Genomic DNA, 15,101 nt, shown 5'->3' with positions numbered 1-15,101 from the left:
TGACTAATTGTCACACTCCTCCAGCACATTTCAAGCATAAAATGCTGACTCCCTTCACATATTTTTAGCTACCATTAATACAAACCCTTTCAGAGGCATCACTTTTTAATTATTATTCTCTATTCTAATAATACTGATTGGGAAATGAAAAATAGGCTGAAGGAATACTGTCTTAAGGATAGCTAAAGCTTGGACTTGTTGAAATTTAAACTTACTGGTCATTCATTTATTAATGTATTATTTATTTATTTATTAAAAAAATACCATTAACCACTTTTTTCTTCTTCAAAGACTTTATTGATTAAAAAAAACATAAACAATGAGCAAAACAGAAATGACATGGCTCAGTCGGTAGAGCCTGAGACTCTTAATCTCAGGATCGTGAATTTGAGTTCCACACTGGGGGGAAATATCCTGCATTGGAGGGGGGTGGATAAAAGGAGCCTTGTGGTCCCTTAAAACTGTATGATTATATCATACAAATCAGCTCCTTCATCGAACACAATATCTTTCATCCGTTCTTCATTACCACATGGCATCAGGGCAGGGTACGACCATGGAATTTAAAACAAACGAAAACCGTTCCCCTTGGGTCTGTCTAGCTAAATTCTACTCTACTGGAATTAATGTGTCTGAATTAATTTTAGTGTGGGCCTGATCCAAGTATGACTAACATAGGATACAACCTCTGCTTGGCAACTACACCACACCAAGCTCGTAAGAGGAAAATACAAGCAGTATGTAGAACTGGACGTGAATGCAAAGAAGTAGGAATGGATAGAAAGCCAGCAGCTAAACTACTCCTCTACTGGCAAACATATCACTGTGATGTCATCTGTTGATTTGTTTCGACTCCAAAAGCTGTGTTGTGTGAGCGTCTTTTTTTAAGTGAGGAGGAGAAACAAAATACAGGATTTCCTTTAGTACAGTCATAGCTCCCGTCTCCGAACACCACTAGCACTTCTACCCAATTCCTCAAGACGGTTTAAGAACTCGTGATCCTGTAAAGAAATCTGGATCATGGTGGAAACGGTGCTGCTGTAAAGCTCAAAAGATGCATCTGCTCAAAAGAAACCCCAAAGACGCTCGCTTTTCTTCTTGTGGTTGCTACCGTGTCAAAGAATGAATGGAAACTGCAGTGAGGTAAGGGAGGGTCTTTTAAAAGCATGTTTCCTTTGGCAAAGCTAAGGCTACAGTCCTGGGCATACTTAACTTGCAGCCAAATCAAATCCCCTGGAAACCAATGGTCCTTACATTTATATACACATGGCTAGGGGTCAGCACATGAAACTGCAGACTAAGGCATATTTTCCAAGAACGAAGTTTTATCAAATTCTGCGGAGTTGTTCTGGATCTGCTGTAAGCCATAGTGTTGATGGATTGACTGCATGCTTTTTAAAGGGAATATGATTTCAGCCTAGGAAAAAACGATTTAAAAACTTTTTTTATTATTAAGCAACAAGCACTACATACATAATAATATTTAAACAATAAGCATAGAGAGGTACAAAGCATTACTTAGACACAGTAAGGTCTAGCAATAGACTTGTATAAATGTATAATGCCTTGTATAAATATTTATTTGTCTTCCCAATCCTGAGTACATCACCTCTGTACAGTTCAAGATTGTTGTCCAACACTGTGCATAACTTAGACTTGCTTTAGAGTTGAATAAAGGGTTCATAAAGGTGTTGATAGTCCTTTTCACTGGTGTGGGATACAAAATCATGCCATACAGTACAGAAATCTAAATTATAGAATAATAAATAGGCACATTTTTTAGAAATATGCTTTTACAACAGCTATTTGAATTGGAGACAATAAATGATTCTCATTTTGTTTATTTTGTATCAGAGGGGGATAGCACATTATACCGAAATGATTACTTGTAATTTTGATTTGATATTTTCCTGCCAGTGGCATTATTTAAAGTCTATAGTTACAGTCTTAGGCACACATCTATGGGGCCATGTCCCAGAAATCTATGGGAAGGGGGTCTTTGTTTAGTGGCAGACCACCATCTTTACGTACAGAAGGTCCCAGGTTCAATCCCTAGCACGTCCATGTAAGTCTAGGAATGTTCCGCTGTCTGAAAGACTTTCCCAAAGTCTTTGCCAGTCCATGTGGACAATACTGAACTGGATAGACTGATGGTCTCATGGTATAAGATAGCTTCCTATTGTTGCTGAGCAAGGACTTGCAGAGGTTTGGGAAGTAATAATAATTACCATGCATACCAAAAAAACCCAACCCCAACCTCCCCCATTTGATCCTCATCACTCAAAAGCTTTAGGAAATGATACTCTGAGAAAGCCCTCAGCCATTATTATTGCTGCCTGCTCCCTCCTGAAGGACGCATATAATTCTTGGCACTGCTAGTCTCCCCAGACACCCATCTCTAGTTACAAGTAGCCTTCAGTTTGGTGTGGCTAGGGTCTGGAAAATGAACTGTGGATGGGTGGGGGGACACGATGACACATGTTTCCATGTGTTGTTAAATGGATCAAAACGCTGAAGCTTCGGAGTTCATATTGCTGTGAAGAGGAAAGTTTTTAACCACACAAAAACCCACAGGAATGAAAAATGAAGAGTGTGCCCATATTCAAAGGAACAAGGGGGGCGGAGCAGGAAGAGGAGAGAGAAATATCCTTGTTGTTTTATATTTACTATAGGGATGGGCAAATCTGTCAGTTTCTCTCAGTTTCTCATTTTGCAGTCTTCAGTTTTCCACATTTACACATCACTTTGTGATTTTTTTTAATGCTTATGAATATTCATCATTGAATTTCTCCTAATATGCACGTGGCTGTGTGCATTTTTTAACAAATGAGTTTCCCCTAATATAAGGGTTGTATGTGATTTTGCCTAATATAACCATTTTTGCAAAGAGATTTCACTTAATATAATGCATTTTTATTTTATTCTCAGGAATATATGTATTTTTATTTACACTTTGGGTTAGCATTACTTGGCAGGGGAACTGCATTGTGAAATGCAGAGAAGCACTAATTTTGAAGGAAGAATGCATTTCAGTTTGGATTCCAAACATATCACTTTGGAAAGTGCAAATGAGGGAGATTCACCTTTAGGCGTAAATTGAATTTAATTTCTCCCCTATTCCTAGTTGGTTATTACAACTATTTTTGTTACTGGTTCTTTAGGGTCACAGTCTCATCTTTAGGGTCTGTTACTGGTTCTTTAGGGTCACAGTCTCATCCATCTATACTCTTGAATGCCACTTTCTTGCACTGTTGGATATGGAGTGATTTAACAGTCATCCCCCTTCCCAAGAAACTGAGTACTGTAGCTCCGGAAGACAAATTGGGGCCTCAAAACAACTCTCAGCACCTGTTCCCAGGATTATTTGGGGGACGCAATGCCTGTTAAAGTGGTCTAATACTGCTTTAAATGTACAGGATATGCCCACTGTTTGCAAAGGGGGAGGGGGTTGGAATGCCTTGCAATAATTCAGACCGTTAAGCTCAGTATTATCTCCACTTGTTTGCAGTAGCTCTCCAAAGTTTGGGGCAAGCAGTTTTATCCCATCTCTAGCTGGAGATGCTGGCAATTGAACCTGGGACCTTCTGCATGCAAAGCTACAATTTGCTGCATACAAACCATATGAAGCTTGAGGCTTCCTCTTGTATATTGAGCACATGCATATGCACATGCACCACTGCATGAACTGCCTTTAACCACTATCTGTGATCTTTAATTCTGCAAACATTTTCAAGGAGGAAACGAAACAGAAGCTACAAATAGAAAAGTAGCCACCACCAGAATCAGAGCCCAAAATACTCTATCTTTTAGAAAATAGTTTCCTTCTTAGGGCGTATTTACAAAACCTTGCTTCTTCATGTGTTTTGTAGCAACAACCTCAATCCTCCTACTGTCCATGAACAGAGAGTATGAGAAGGCAGTCTTTCCAGGGCCTGAGTTAGGGGCAGATGATTCAGGTGACTGTGGGAGCCTCAGGTTTTGGAGGATACAATGCTCTTGTCATGTACTGCCTACTCAGATACTCTCTGAAACCTTTGACCCTTGTTCCCATGCCCAACTGCAGTCTTACTCAACCTGTTGGCTTCTCAGTGCTTCGGACTACAACTGCCTTCAACCCCAGCCAGCATAGCCAATGGCTAGGGATAATGGAACTTATAGTCCAACAACCTATGGAGGACCACAAATTAGCCACCTCTGATCTAAGTATGTTCCCATGCTTTCATTAACATGCTCTCATTTGTACTTTTTCCTAACCTTCCCTGAACTAGTTCCCTCTTTCCTGAACTAGTTCCCTCCAGATGTTTTGGAATGCAGTTCTTGGGTGGAAAAAGATTATTTATCACTGGGATACATTCTCAAGAGGATTTTTAATAATAACAGTAATAATAAAAACAACAACAAACTGACGAGGAGTTTGTGGAGGACTGAACTTAAGAGTGGAAAAATAAGGTACTGAGAGAAACCAGAATTGACAGAATTGCCCCAACTTGAATCATGGAATCATAGAATTGTAGAGTTGGAAGGAACCACAAGGATTATCTAGTCCAACCCCCTGCAATTCAGGAAGCTTTCATTCAGTGTGGGGCTCAAACCCACAACCCTGAGATCAAGAGTCTCATGCTCTCAGTTTCCTGCTACTTCTATGTGCTTTCCCAGTGCTTTCCAAAGTCAGGGTGGAGAATGATGACACAATCTCAGAGTCATCAGACAGGAAGGGAGATTATTTGAGGCAGGCACATTTGAAGAAGTATATTATAAAATGTCTGTAGCCAGTGCCGCCACCACACCCTTGACATTAAGAGAATTTAGTTGCTTTGATGAAAATACTTACAGCTTTTAGTTCCTCCTTCTAAATTGGTCGTTCTCTTTCTGGTGATTCTGTCAATGCAGCTTTCTGATGTGAAGGTCTCAGGAAACTGCACTTCCATGTCAGTTGGTGAAAGTGCATGCCTAGTGAATCTGCATGAGGATGTCATTTGACTATTGTTCTTTGGCTGCCAAAATGTCTTGATCTAGTTCTGAGTGTGTGTGTTTAATGCTGCAGCATAAATCTCTTTCTCAAAAAGCAATCATCTTCTTAACAGGTATCTTCTGATTAGCCTATATGGCCACTGACCTGATCAAGATGTTGAACAACCAATCATCAGAAAATTGTCCTGACCCTCCAATGCATTTCCAAGCCTCTTTGTATGCAGTCATCTACATCATCATCTTTGTTCCGGGTCTCCTGGGAAACAGCATCGCCCTTTGGGTTTTGTGCCGCTTCATCAAGAAGAAGAGCAAAGCGGTAGTTTTCATGATGAATTTGGCTGTAGCTGACCTGACCCATGTCGTCTCTTTGCCCTTACGGATGTATTACTACATCAACCACAGCTGGCCTTTTGGGGGCTTCCTTTGCCAGCTCTGCTTCTACCTCAAATACCTTAACATGTATGCCAGTATCTGCTTTCTCACCTGCATCAGCATCCAAAGGTACCTCTTCCTACTTCACCCTTTCAAAGCCAAGGACTGGAAGTGCAGGTATGATGTGGCCATAAGTGCTGCCATATGGACTGTGGTTGGGGCTGCTTGCTTACCTCTCCCAATCCTGAGGAGTCCTCGCTTATCAAACAATACCAACATCTGCTTTGCTGATCTTGAAGTTCAACGGTTGTCTATGGGAGCCTCAATCACTCTGGTGATTGTAGCTGAATTCTGTGCATTTGTGGCCCCTGTTGTGATAGTCATTTACTGCACTTGGAAAATGAGGCAATCCCTGCAGGAGCCCCACAGTCCTTTGCAGCACACCAATGAGAAGCAGAAAGCTTGGCACATGATCTTAGGGTGCGCAGCTGTGTTTTTCATATGTTTCACACCGTATCATGTGAATTTCCCTATATTTATGATGGTGAAACAAAACATGGTCACAGACTGTTCTGTACGGCGTAGAGCTTTATATTTCCATCCCATTTCTTTGTGCCTCGCAAGCCTCAATTGTTGTCTTGATCCAATTCTCTACTACTTCATGACATCAGAGTTCCGGGAAAGGTTCAAGTGCAGCAGTGCTTTCCCCTTGAGCTGCCTCAACAGTCTTGACAGCAGCAGAACCTCTGAAGTTGAGCTGAAAAGCAAGGCGGATAACAAAAATAAAAATGTGTTAATGGCATACTTTTGGACTCTTAGGCCACACGATGGCATGGAATCTCCTCTTTCTTGCTAGCTAAGGGGTGGTTCACACATGGGTTGTACTTCACTTGCTTCTCTTAGGGACTCAGCACTTGACACCCCGCTGAATGTGTGAACAGGCAACATTGAAAAAGTATTGCATCTGAGTTGTTGCTGAGTGCCATGAAAGTTCTGTCTCTGATAATTAATCACTGATGGCTTGAGAGCAGTCATGTGATATAAATATTAACCAGTCATTTTTAGAACCTGCCAGAATTGGGACCAAGAATCTGTGTGCCACTGCCACTGGGGTTATAAAATGCAGCAGACTCGAGGAGGTGAAAGTGTTCTGCATTAACTCCACCCATTCAGGGCAGCCATTGGTTTCCCCAACCTCAAAGAGTAGATATAATAAGAGCCCTGCTGGATCAGGCCAATGGCCCATCTATTCCAGGATCCTCACAGTGTCCAACCAGATGCCTGTAGGAAACGCACAGGCAGGATCCAAGCACAAGAGCACTCTCAACCCACCCACCATGATTTCCAGCAACCAGTATTTAGAAGCATTATTGCTTCCAGGTCAGGATAAGACTTATGGATGGCATCCACAAACAAAACAGCAGGTGCCTTTTTTCCTCTCCAGAATGATGTGCTGTCTGGAGAATGATGGGGAAATAAAAGAGCCACTGCCAAGAAGCCTCCCTCCCAATGAAGGAGGAATGTGTGGCATTTGCCCATTCTATTGGAAATGTCTGTACAGGGGGAGAGAAAGGGTTAATAGGTAGAAAAGCCAGAGGCGGAGCCTACCTGTTTTTAAAAGGCTTAACCAGAGGTTTAGACAGTTGGGAAAGCAGTTGGAAGACAGATGAAAATAGAGAGACAGTCAGTGCAGTTGGTTCCTGTGTGAGGGGAGGTAGAAGAGTTAGAGACAAGATAAAATAAGACTAGGAGGGTAAAGGGTAACAGCATTTCAAATGAATTTAAAGTTTATTTGTGTTTGCAATAAACTACAATCTTCGTTGTTAACTTGAGAACCCGACTAAGTCTAAGTTTTCTTACCAGGGAGAACCTGGTTGGTGGCAGCAGATTGGTGGTGTACGGGTCAATAGTCCGTGAGATGACCAGGGGCTCCATACGAACGCCACAGAATGCAAATTAAAGATGGAGGGGGAATCTGTTTTATACATGGTGCTGCTGACCTGATTGAGATTTCCTCACGCTGCCTCTGGCATACAGTGCTCATATATGTCGGAGCTGTTTGTGCAATGTGAGATTATTATTTTTTAATTCATACTAAATACATGCAAAATTATGTGCAAAGTTTGCAAATATTGTACATGTAATATATATGAAAGAGACAAGCTCCATGCAGTACATAAGTATTTTATACAGTTATATGCATTGTTGTATCTATTTGCTTCATGTACTAGTTCAGGGCAACCCAACTTTTCATACCAAGAGTACTTCAGTGCAGAGGTGTGGGTCACATGGTGCAGGGGAGTGAGGTCAAAATTTAATGCCCCCCCATACCTCCTCAACTGTCCTGTTTTAAGCTGGACATCCTGGAATTACAGAAGGCAGTCCTGGCTTCTGATTGGATCACATAATGTCCCATTTTTTGTTCCAGTGCTCTGGTGTGAGTCAGCTGGCTCTCACCAGAACACTGGACCAAAAGAGAGTCATTCTTTTGATAGTCAGCTGGGGCGCGCCAGAGCAAAATTCGCTTATTTTTAGGTCCCGCAAGACTGAAAAATGACCATCTTTTGTCTTGTGCTCTCATGCATGCACGAAAGCTTGGGACCAAAAAACGAGTGCCTGATTTTGGTCCCCAGGATGTTGGAGGGTATTCCACACACACCCTCCAACCCTTGTGCTGCCAACGTAGATAAGCCGTGAGAAATTATTTACTCCTGGCTCTGTTGAAGCAGTCGCTTACAGTTGTTGGCAGTTTTAGACATTCACATATGGAAAAGCTCTAAGTGTCCATTTACACAGCCAGTGTATGCAGTAGATACCCCAATACTGCATGGAACTAACACAGAATTGTTTGTTTAAAAGTGCATCCTCTCAATAATAATGCTTTCTTTTTCCATTCTTCACGATTCTGTTCTAAATACCCTTTTCAAGGCAGTGCTCTGTCCTGCCACAAGGTGCCGCAACAGAATCATTTGCTAACTATTTGTGCATGAGGGCTTCAGCATTAGCCCTAATACAACCAGAGATATCTAGATTCTAGCCGAAGGATGCAGAATTACCATGAAGCAGTAGCACTATTACAGTATTGAACCAGAAGTGCCTCTCTACCTTCAGAACTCCATTCTCTGGCCAAAATGTGCTGCCTTCAATTTTCAGAAATTCTGAATTCCATGAATTTATTTCAGGCAACCAGATGGGTGCAGTTCTGAACTCCTTGGCCTGATCTTAAACTCCTTTAACTTGGACTGCTGCTTCCTAGCCTGCCGTCTGATCATAGCAGCTGCAGTGACTCTTACCTGTTGTTGAACCTGTATCTCTTCTCTGTGGGAAGTATGACTCTAGTTCCCATTTGCAGAGTATGTAGAAGACAGCCCTGGGTCTTTCGACACTTTAATTGGGTCTCTCTTCCCTCCTATAAAAAACTACGCAAGACACTTTCTTTTAAAGTTTAGATAACATATGACTTTCACTTAGTGAACTTGCAGTTGCAGATTAAATATATAATGCAGGGAGGCGATGCTTAAGTTGCTAAAACATCTTCCATAGATGAAACTGACAGCAGCTCAACGGTTCATACCTGCTTCTCTAACTGTTAAGAATGTTCAACTAACTGCCGTAACTGTACCAACTGCCATAACAGCCTCAGGCGTATGACATCACAGAGTTCCACAGCTCTTGCAATTCACCCTTTACATGTGCAGTTTGGATGCTAACATGCCACATTCTCTTCCTCAATAAAGAGCTCTTCCTTACTCTCACCAGGAAAGGTGATATTTCTCCATGGATATTAAGATATTTCAGGTAAATGCCTGAGTTGGGGACTCCATCTGTTTCCAAGATTTCTCCTCGCTCTGGGAGGTCTGTTTCTTCATTGGAGGCTTGGATCAGGACCTGAGATGATCCGCAGAATCTTTCCACGCAATGGAAAGAATGGCCTCCAAGTGGACAAGAAGTGAACACGAGTTGAGCCCTACTGCCCATCAGGTGAAAGGTGAGGACTCTTTGGGACAGGGGCAGAGCTCAGTGGTTGAACATCTGCTTTGCATGCAGAAGGTCCCAAATTCAATCTCTGGCATCTCCAAGTAGGGATAAGAAAGACTTCTGTCTGAAATCCAGGAGAACCACTGCCAGTCAGTGTAAACAAGACTGAGCTATATAGGCCAATGGTCTGACTCGGTATAAGACTGTGTTCCTGTGGCAAACCAGTTCCCCATGGGAAGCCAGAAAGAAGAGCGGAGCACAACAGCACTCAAAATCTGGAATAATTTATCTGGACCACAGAAACCCATGGCATCTTTCTCACCACACCCTCCCCTTTTCATCAGTCCCAGACTCCACTATATTGCCCAAAGAGATTTCAGCAGGAACGTTTGACACACCTCTAATCAAAACATCTTAGGCTGTAATCCAATACTCACTTATTTGGGAGCAGGCGCCATTGAGAACAATGTGCTTTACTTCGGAGTAGATGCAAATAGAATTACACTTATTAGCCAAATGAACCTCAAATAGCCCTTGAGAGCAATCATCAACAGTTCAAAAGAAATCACATAAAATAATTCATTACAGATGATAGGGCAGAATAAGCCGTTCCAGTTCTGGGGAAATGCATTAAATGAAAGCAAAGAATGACTCCGAAAGCTGATCCATGTCAGTGGAAACACATTACTTCCCTCCCTGCCCCCAAATATTTTTATTGAGCTTTTTAACAGACAACATGGAAAAGCATAACTGTTACACTGAATGAATATAGCAGTTGTGGTTCTGCTTTACATGGTTCAAGAGAGAGAAGGAAAAGAGGAATCAGAATCATTGAACTATAGAGTCATCTAGTCCAACCCCATGAAATGCTGGAAGTTCAACTAACATGACAGATATCCATAGAACCTCTGCTTTAAAATATCCAATGAAGGAGAGGCCATCGTCTTCTGAAGGAGTTCATTCCACTGTCAAACAGTTCTTACTGTCAGAAAGTTCTTCCCGATGTTGAGTCAGAATCTCCTTTCTTGTAACTTGAATCCATTGGTTCAGGTCCTACCCTCCAGAGCAGGAGAAAGCAAGCCTGCTCCATCTTCCACGTGGCAGCCCTTGAGATATTTGAAGTTGGATAGAGTTGGAAGGGACTCTGAGGATCATCATGTCCAACTCCCTGCAATGCAGGAATACACCACTGTCCCATATGGGGATTGACTCTGCAACCTTGACATTATCAGCACCAGGCTCTAACCAACTGGTGAGAGGGTTTAGGGAATAGGAGAGGGGTGAGTAGCATCTGTGACGTTAACATATATGAGAGAGTGCTGGAGGGGAAATAGTTAACTAGGTTGCACAGACATGACCCAGGGGGGTGGAGTCAGTGGGTCTATAAAACCAGTTCTGGGAGGAGTTCTGAGAGGAGTTGGTTGGGAGTTGTTGGTGGGTAGTTGGTTGGTTTTAGTGGGTTGGCTGGTTGGGAAAGGCGGTTGGAAATAGAGAGACAGTTAGGGCAGTGGGTTCATGAGTGTGGGGGAGGTAGAAGAGATAAAGAAAGGAAAATAAGACTAAGAAAATAAAGAGCAACAACGTTTGGAATGCTGTAAAAGTTTTGTTTGTGTGTGAAATAAAATACACTCTTCTTTATTAATTGAGAAGCTAACTGAGACTGAAGTAATTTTACCAGGGAGGACCTGGTTGGTGGCAGCGGATTAGTGGGTGTACGGGTCAATGGTCCGTGAGACGACCGGGGGCTCCGTACGAATGCCACAGCATCCTCATTGATTACACTAATTCTGGATTTGGTGATAGGTTACACCCCATGAGGGGAAAGTAGTTTACTTTTACAGCCTCTTATGTTCATAATAATAGCAATATAGATACCATTTTCAGCTATGCAGAAAAACTTATTTCTATGAATTTGACGACATACAAAAACAAAGCTGAAAACCGAAAACTATGCAATTAAGTGAAAACTACATGTAAGCATATACACCTCAAAAGATAAAATAAAATGCAGATTTTGGTCATTACATCCACAATACCTTGTTCTATCTGCAATCAGCCCCCACCTGCCTCATTTTTTTCTTACATTGTTCCAGTGGTGGCACCAGCTCTCGCCTTCCTCCTCTTACTTACTCTAAGTGTTGGCACTGAAGAACCCAATAGGGAAGAGGATAGGGGGGGGGGCTAGCATCAGTTGACTCCTCCTGCCATTGACTCCGGCTCCTCCAGGTATTGGTCTTCCTGCTTTCTGCCCTACCAGTGGGCACCAGCCACCACTTTCTCGAGGACTGTCTGGTAATAGTCCAGTTTAAACATCAAGAGCTGCAAGTTTAAACATCAAGAGCAGAGGCCTTGAAGTTCCCCTGAACACCTCATCAGCATACTAAACAGGCTCACAAGTTCACCTACCCTCAGTCTTCCCCACTAGGGTGAAATCATTGGATTTCTCTTTAAATTATAGCAATTATTTCTAAATTTACATCTATATATATCAATTAGCACCTGCATTTTTAATGCAAATCAGTGTCCATTGGTGAAGTTTTTCCACCCTACGTAGGGTGAGGAGATCCGTCTCTCTTTCACACACACACACACACACACACACACACACACACACAGGCTGAGTGTGACCTGCTAGCTTTTGGGATTGAAATATACTCGAAGTCGAGAGTGGATTTCATGCTCTTTATTCAGCTCATAGTAGTGAGGAATGGGAGTTTCCCCGAAATGTCTGCTTTATATACATTATTTACACAATGGGCCCCACGTGATTGGCTAATTCCGGGATTCTCCTGTAGGCCAACCAGGTCGCGGATTCACTTCCACCTGGAGCTGGATTGGGTGGCTCCTGTGGACCAATCAGACTGCTGCATTCTAAATCCTATTGTTCTAGAACCAGTCAGACTGGTGCATTTTGGATCCTATTCAACTCAGTACATAACAGGGATCTACAATTTTCCTAGGAAATAAATAAAGCCATCCCTCCAGGAAGCATGCTCCAATGATGTGCTAGGTCAGGCCTGGCCAGCAGGTTTAACTGGGACTTTAGGATGAAGGGCGGGTAATAAATAAATGTAATAATAATTAGAATAATAACTCTGTCTTGTCCAACCCTCACATATCCCACAATATTAAGTTCCTAAAAAATCTTTTCTGAAATCTGCTCTGGAGGAAAGTGCCTTGTCCTCAGATCCTTGCACTCTGGCAATAATATTTATTTGCCCTGGTGTGGTATTAGGGAGAAGGAAGGCACGGAGCATTTAGGGCAGTGTGATCTGTGGTGGCTTGGGCTGGGCCCAACTTTGAGGCAGTACCATCTGCCTTCCTGGGGTATCCAACTGACCAGCTTGATGCCTATTGACTGGAGAGCACAATGGCCAAGAGTGGGCTGAACAGAAATAGGCCCCCATACCTGGAAGTATGAGGCAGGCAAAGCAAAATGGGAAGATGAATGCAGCAGCATCTCTAGACATTCAATAGCATGTGTCCTCAGATTCCATATCTGCAGTAATGGAATCTGTTAATCAAAGTGGAGTCAGCTAATGTTGAGCCAGTGTCTGCCGTCTGCTCACTTCATTTACAGAGAACCCAAATCAGGCTAACTGCTGGGCCTGTAACAAGATAGTTTCAAACGTGATCACTCAACTTGCTGATGCTCTCTCTCCATCATCCTCATGTGGTTTGCTTCTGTTCTCCGGAATGAATAAAAGCACCACGTGACATCTTGAAAAGGATGCTCTTTGGCTCTGAGTTAAGATAAGAACAGCAACAACGGCACTGGCTGCGGGCTTATGCTGACCCCCACGCAGAGAACTGGACAAGATCTTTTGGACAACTAAGGTTAGTGAACTACTCTCTTCCAATATTTGTGAAAAGGAATCTAGGTAGATACCTCAGATGAGAACAAAAAAAGCTGCTTTAGATGAAGGTACTGCAGGTGAGCATCTAGCTTGGTTCTCTTCACTCTGCTTGGCAGCATCTCACTAAGATTCTCAGGCAGAGGTTTTCTCTATCACCTCCTTCCTGCCTTTTTTTAAAAGAAAACAAAGTGGAGAAGCCAAAGGTTGAACCTGGGACCTTCTGCATGCAAAGCAGGTGCTCTGGCACTGAGGAATAGCCCCCCTCCCCCTGAAAATGTCTCAAAGGGCAAATGAAATCACTAGACCAAAAAACTTTCAGAGCAGCCTTTTGGATGGAGCAAGCTCACTGTGTTTGATGGGACTTATTCCAAAGAGCATAAGGTTGCATCCAAATATTCCTTAGGAAAGAGAAGTGAAACAATCCTGCCATATGAGGGGTGCAGTCCTATGCATGCTTTGTGTGTATGTGTGTATTTCATGGAAACAGGCAAAGAAATGAACTGGAAACATAAATAGAATTCTGAAAATTATTTAAAGAATAGATAAAACTCAGAGACCAATAGGCACAGCAGATGCCACACAAGAAAATAATCTACAAAATGCAGTAGAAAGATAACAAATGTTGTTGTTGTTCTTAATGTTACTACAGCAAAAAAACCAAACCAAACCAAACCAAACCAAACCAAACCAAACCAAACCACCTATAAGTACCACAAAGCAATACAGTGAGATGACAGCATTATACTATTCATTTTCTTATTCATATGCATTACAAAATCAAACCAATATTATCCCTCAACCATGCTTAACATATACAATTTCAAAAACCTGTTCTACCATACATTCTAAATAGTAATTACAGTATTGTTATCAGCAATTTACCAGCAACATCAAGGCTAGTTCTTTGTTTTCTCTGGCTGTTGATGTTACTTATACTGCCACGTGCAGACAAGCAGGTAGGCTTGCAATTTTTGTGGGGTTATTTGTGAGACTTTATCAATACATATACTGGTTTGTGCCCAAAGCATCTAAGAAAAACCCTTCAGGCGTTTCCCCTGAGGGGTAGCAGCCTATGTGGTCTCATGCTTGGGGAATCATGGCCAATATTAGTTTTCTCATAATGCATTGGGCACAAGCGACTTACAAGTTCAAAAAGCAAGATTTGTACAATAGCAAATGGTGTTATACAAGGCTTCGTTGATAAATACAAGCTTTATTTAGTTTAACAGTAAAGTTAAAGTATTCAGTTTTTATAAGCAATAGAAACTGCTCCCCGCTGTGAGCCTTGCTACGATGTATCTCTTAACATTCTATTGCAGTGGTTTTCAACTAGTAGTGTGCCTGGCACCCTGGGGTGCCTTGAATGATGGTCAGGGGTGCCGCGGGCAACACTGGCCTCTGTCCCTCTTTCCTTCCCTCCCTCCTCTGATGCCCTCTCAGGCCTCTACCCCCCAAAGGCTTGCAGAGCTATTTGTTGTAGCAGCCCCGGCTACAAGTCCACAGGCAACACAAAACAGAAACCACAATGCATTTCCAAACAAAACAGCACCCAATATACCATTTGGCAGCAGCAGTAATGAATGCAAAGCGACCCTTGTTTTTTAATATGAAAGCTGACTCTTGAAGATGAAAGGCTTGTTCCCTACAGGTACAAGGTGCTAATGGCAATGGGTGGGTGAGTTTACACACACACACACACACACACACACACACACACACACACACACAGTCATCATCGCCATCATCATTCATTTCTGTGCTGACTTTCCATAGGAAGCACCCCTCATCAACGCATCGCACAGTATCGCAACATTTAGACAATTCAATTACAAAGCATCACAACCTTTAAGTAATAGAAATTCAGCTCACCAACACGTGCAGCCCAGTTCCACTTTCCTCATAGACTTCTCTTTGGTCACTGTG

The 15,101-nt window shown here is 42.4% G+C and overlaps 1 protein-coding gene and 1 long non-coding RNA gene across 2 annotated transcripts; one reads left to right on the top strand and one right to left on the bottom strand.

Annotated features, from left to right (window-relative positions):
• The first annotated feature begins 263 nt into the window (after window positions 1-263).
• On the top strand, window positions 264-7,178 carry LOC310698050 (putative P2Y purinoceptor 10). Its single transcript, XM_083484793.1, has 2 exons — window positions 264-1,143; window positions 5,085-7,178. Exon 2 carries the CDS (start codon window positions 5,105-5,107, stop codon window positions 6,197-6,199), a length of 1,095 nt encoding a protein of 364 aa, XP_083340919.1. The 5' UTR covers window positions 264-1,143; window positions 5,085-5,104; the 3' UTR covers window positions 6,200-7,178.
• On the bottom strand, window positions 5,914-11,093 carry LOC310698125. Its single transcript, XR_014521344.1, has 2 exons — window positions 8,637-11,093; window positions 5,914-6,100 (listed from the first exon to the last, which is right to left on the bottom strand). It is a non-coding gene; the product is annotated as an uncharacterized lncRNA (long non-coding RNA).
• Between the last annotated feature and the right edge of the window lie 4,008 nt (window positions 11,094-15,101).

This window comes from Podarcis liolepis, assembly GCF_965112155.1.
Source record: "Podarcis liolepis genome assembly, chromosome: Z".
Taxonomy (NCBI): Eukaryota; Metazoa; Chordata; class Lepidosauria; order Squamata; family Lacertidae; genus Podarcis; species Podarcis liolepis.
Note: the sequence above shows the minus strand (reverse complement) of the source record. Positions and strands in the feature narration are given on the sequence as shown.

What these genes read in the sequence shown, in the direction of transcription:
- LOC310698050 (XM_083484793.1), top strand. Translation starts at nt 5,105, where the DNA reads ATGGCCACTGACCTGATCAAGATGTTGAACAACCAATCATCAGAAAAT.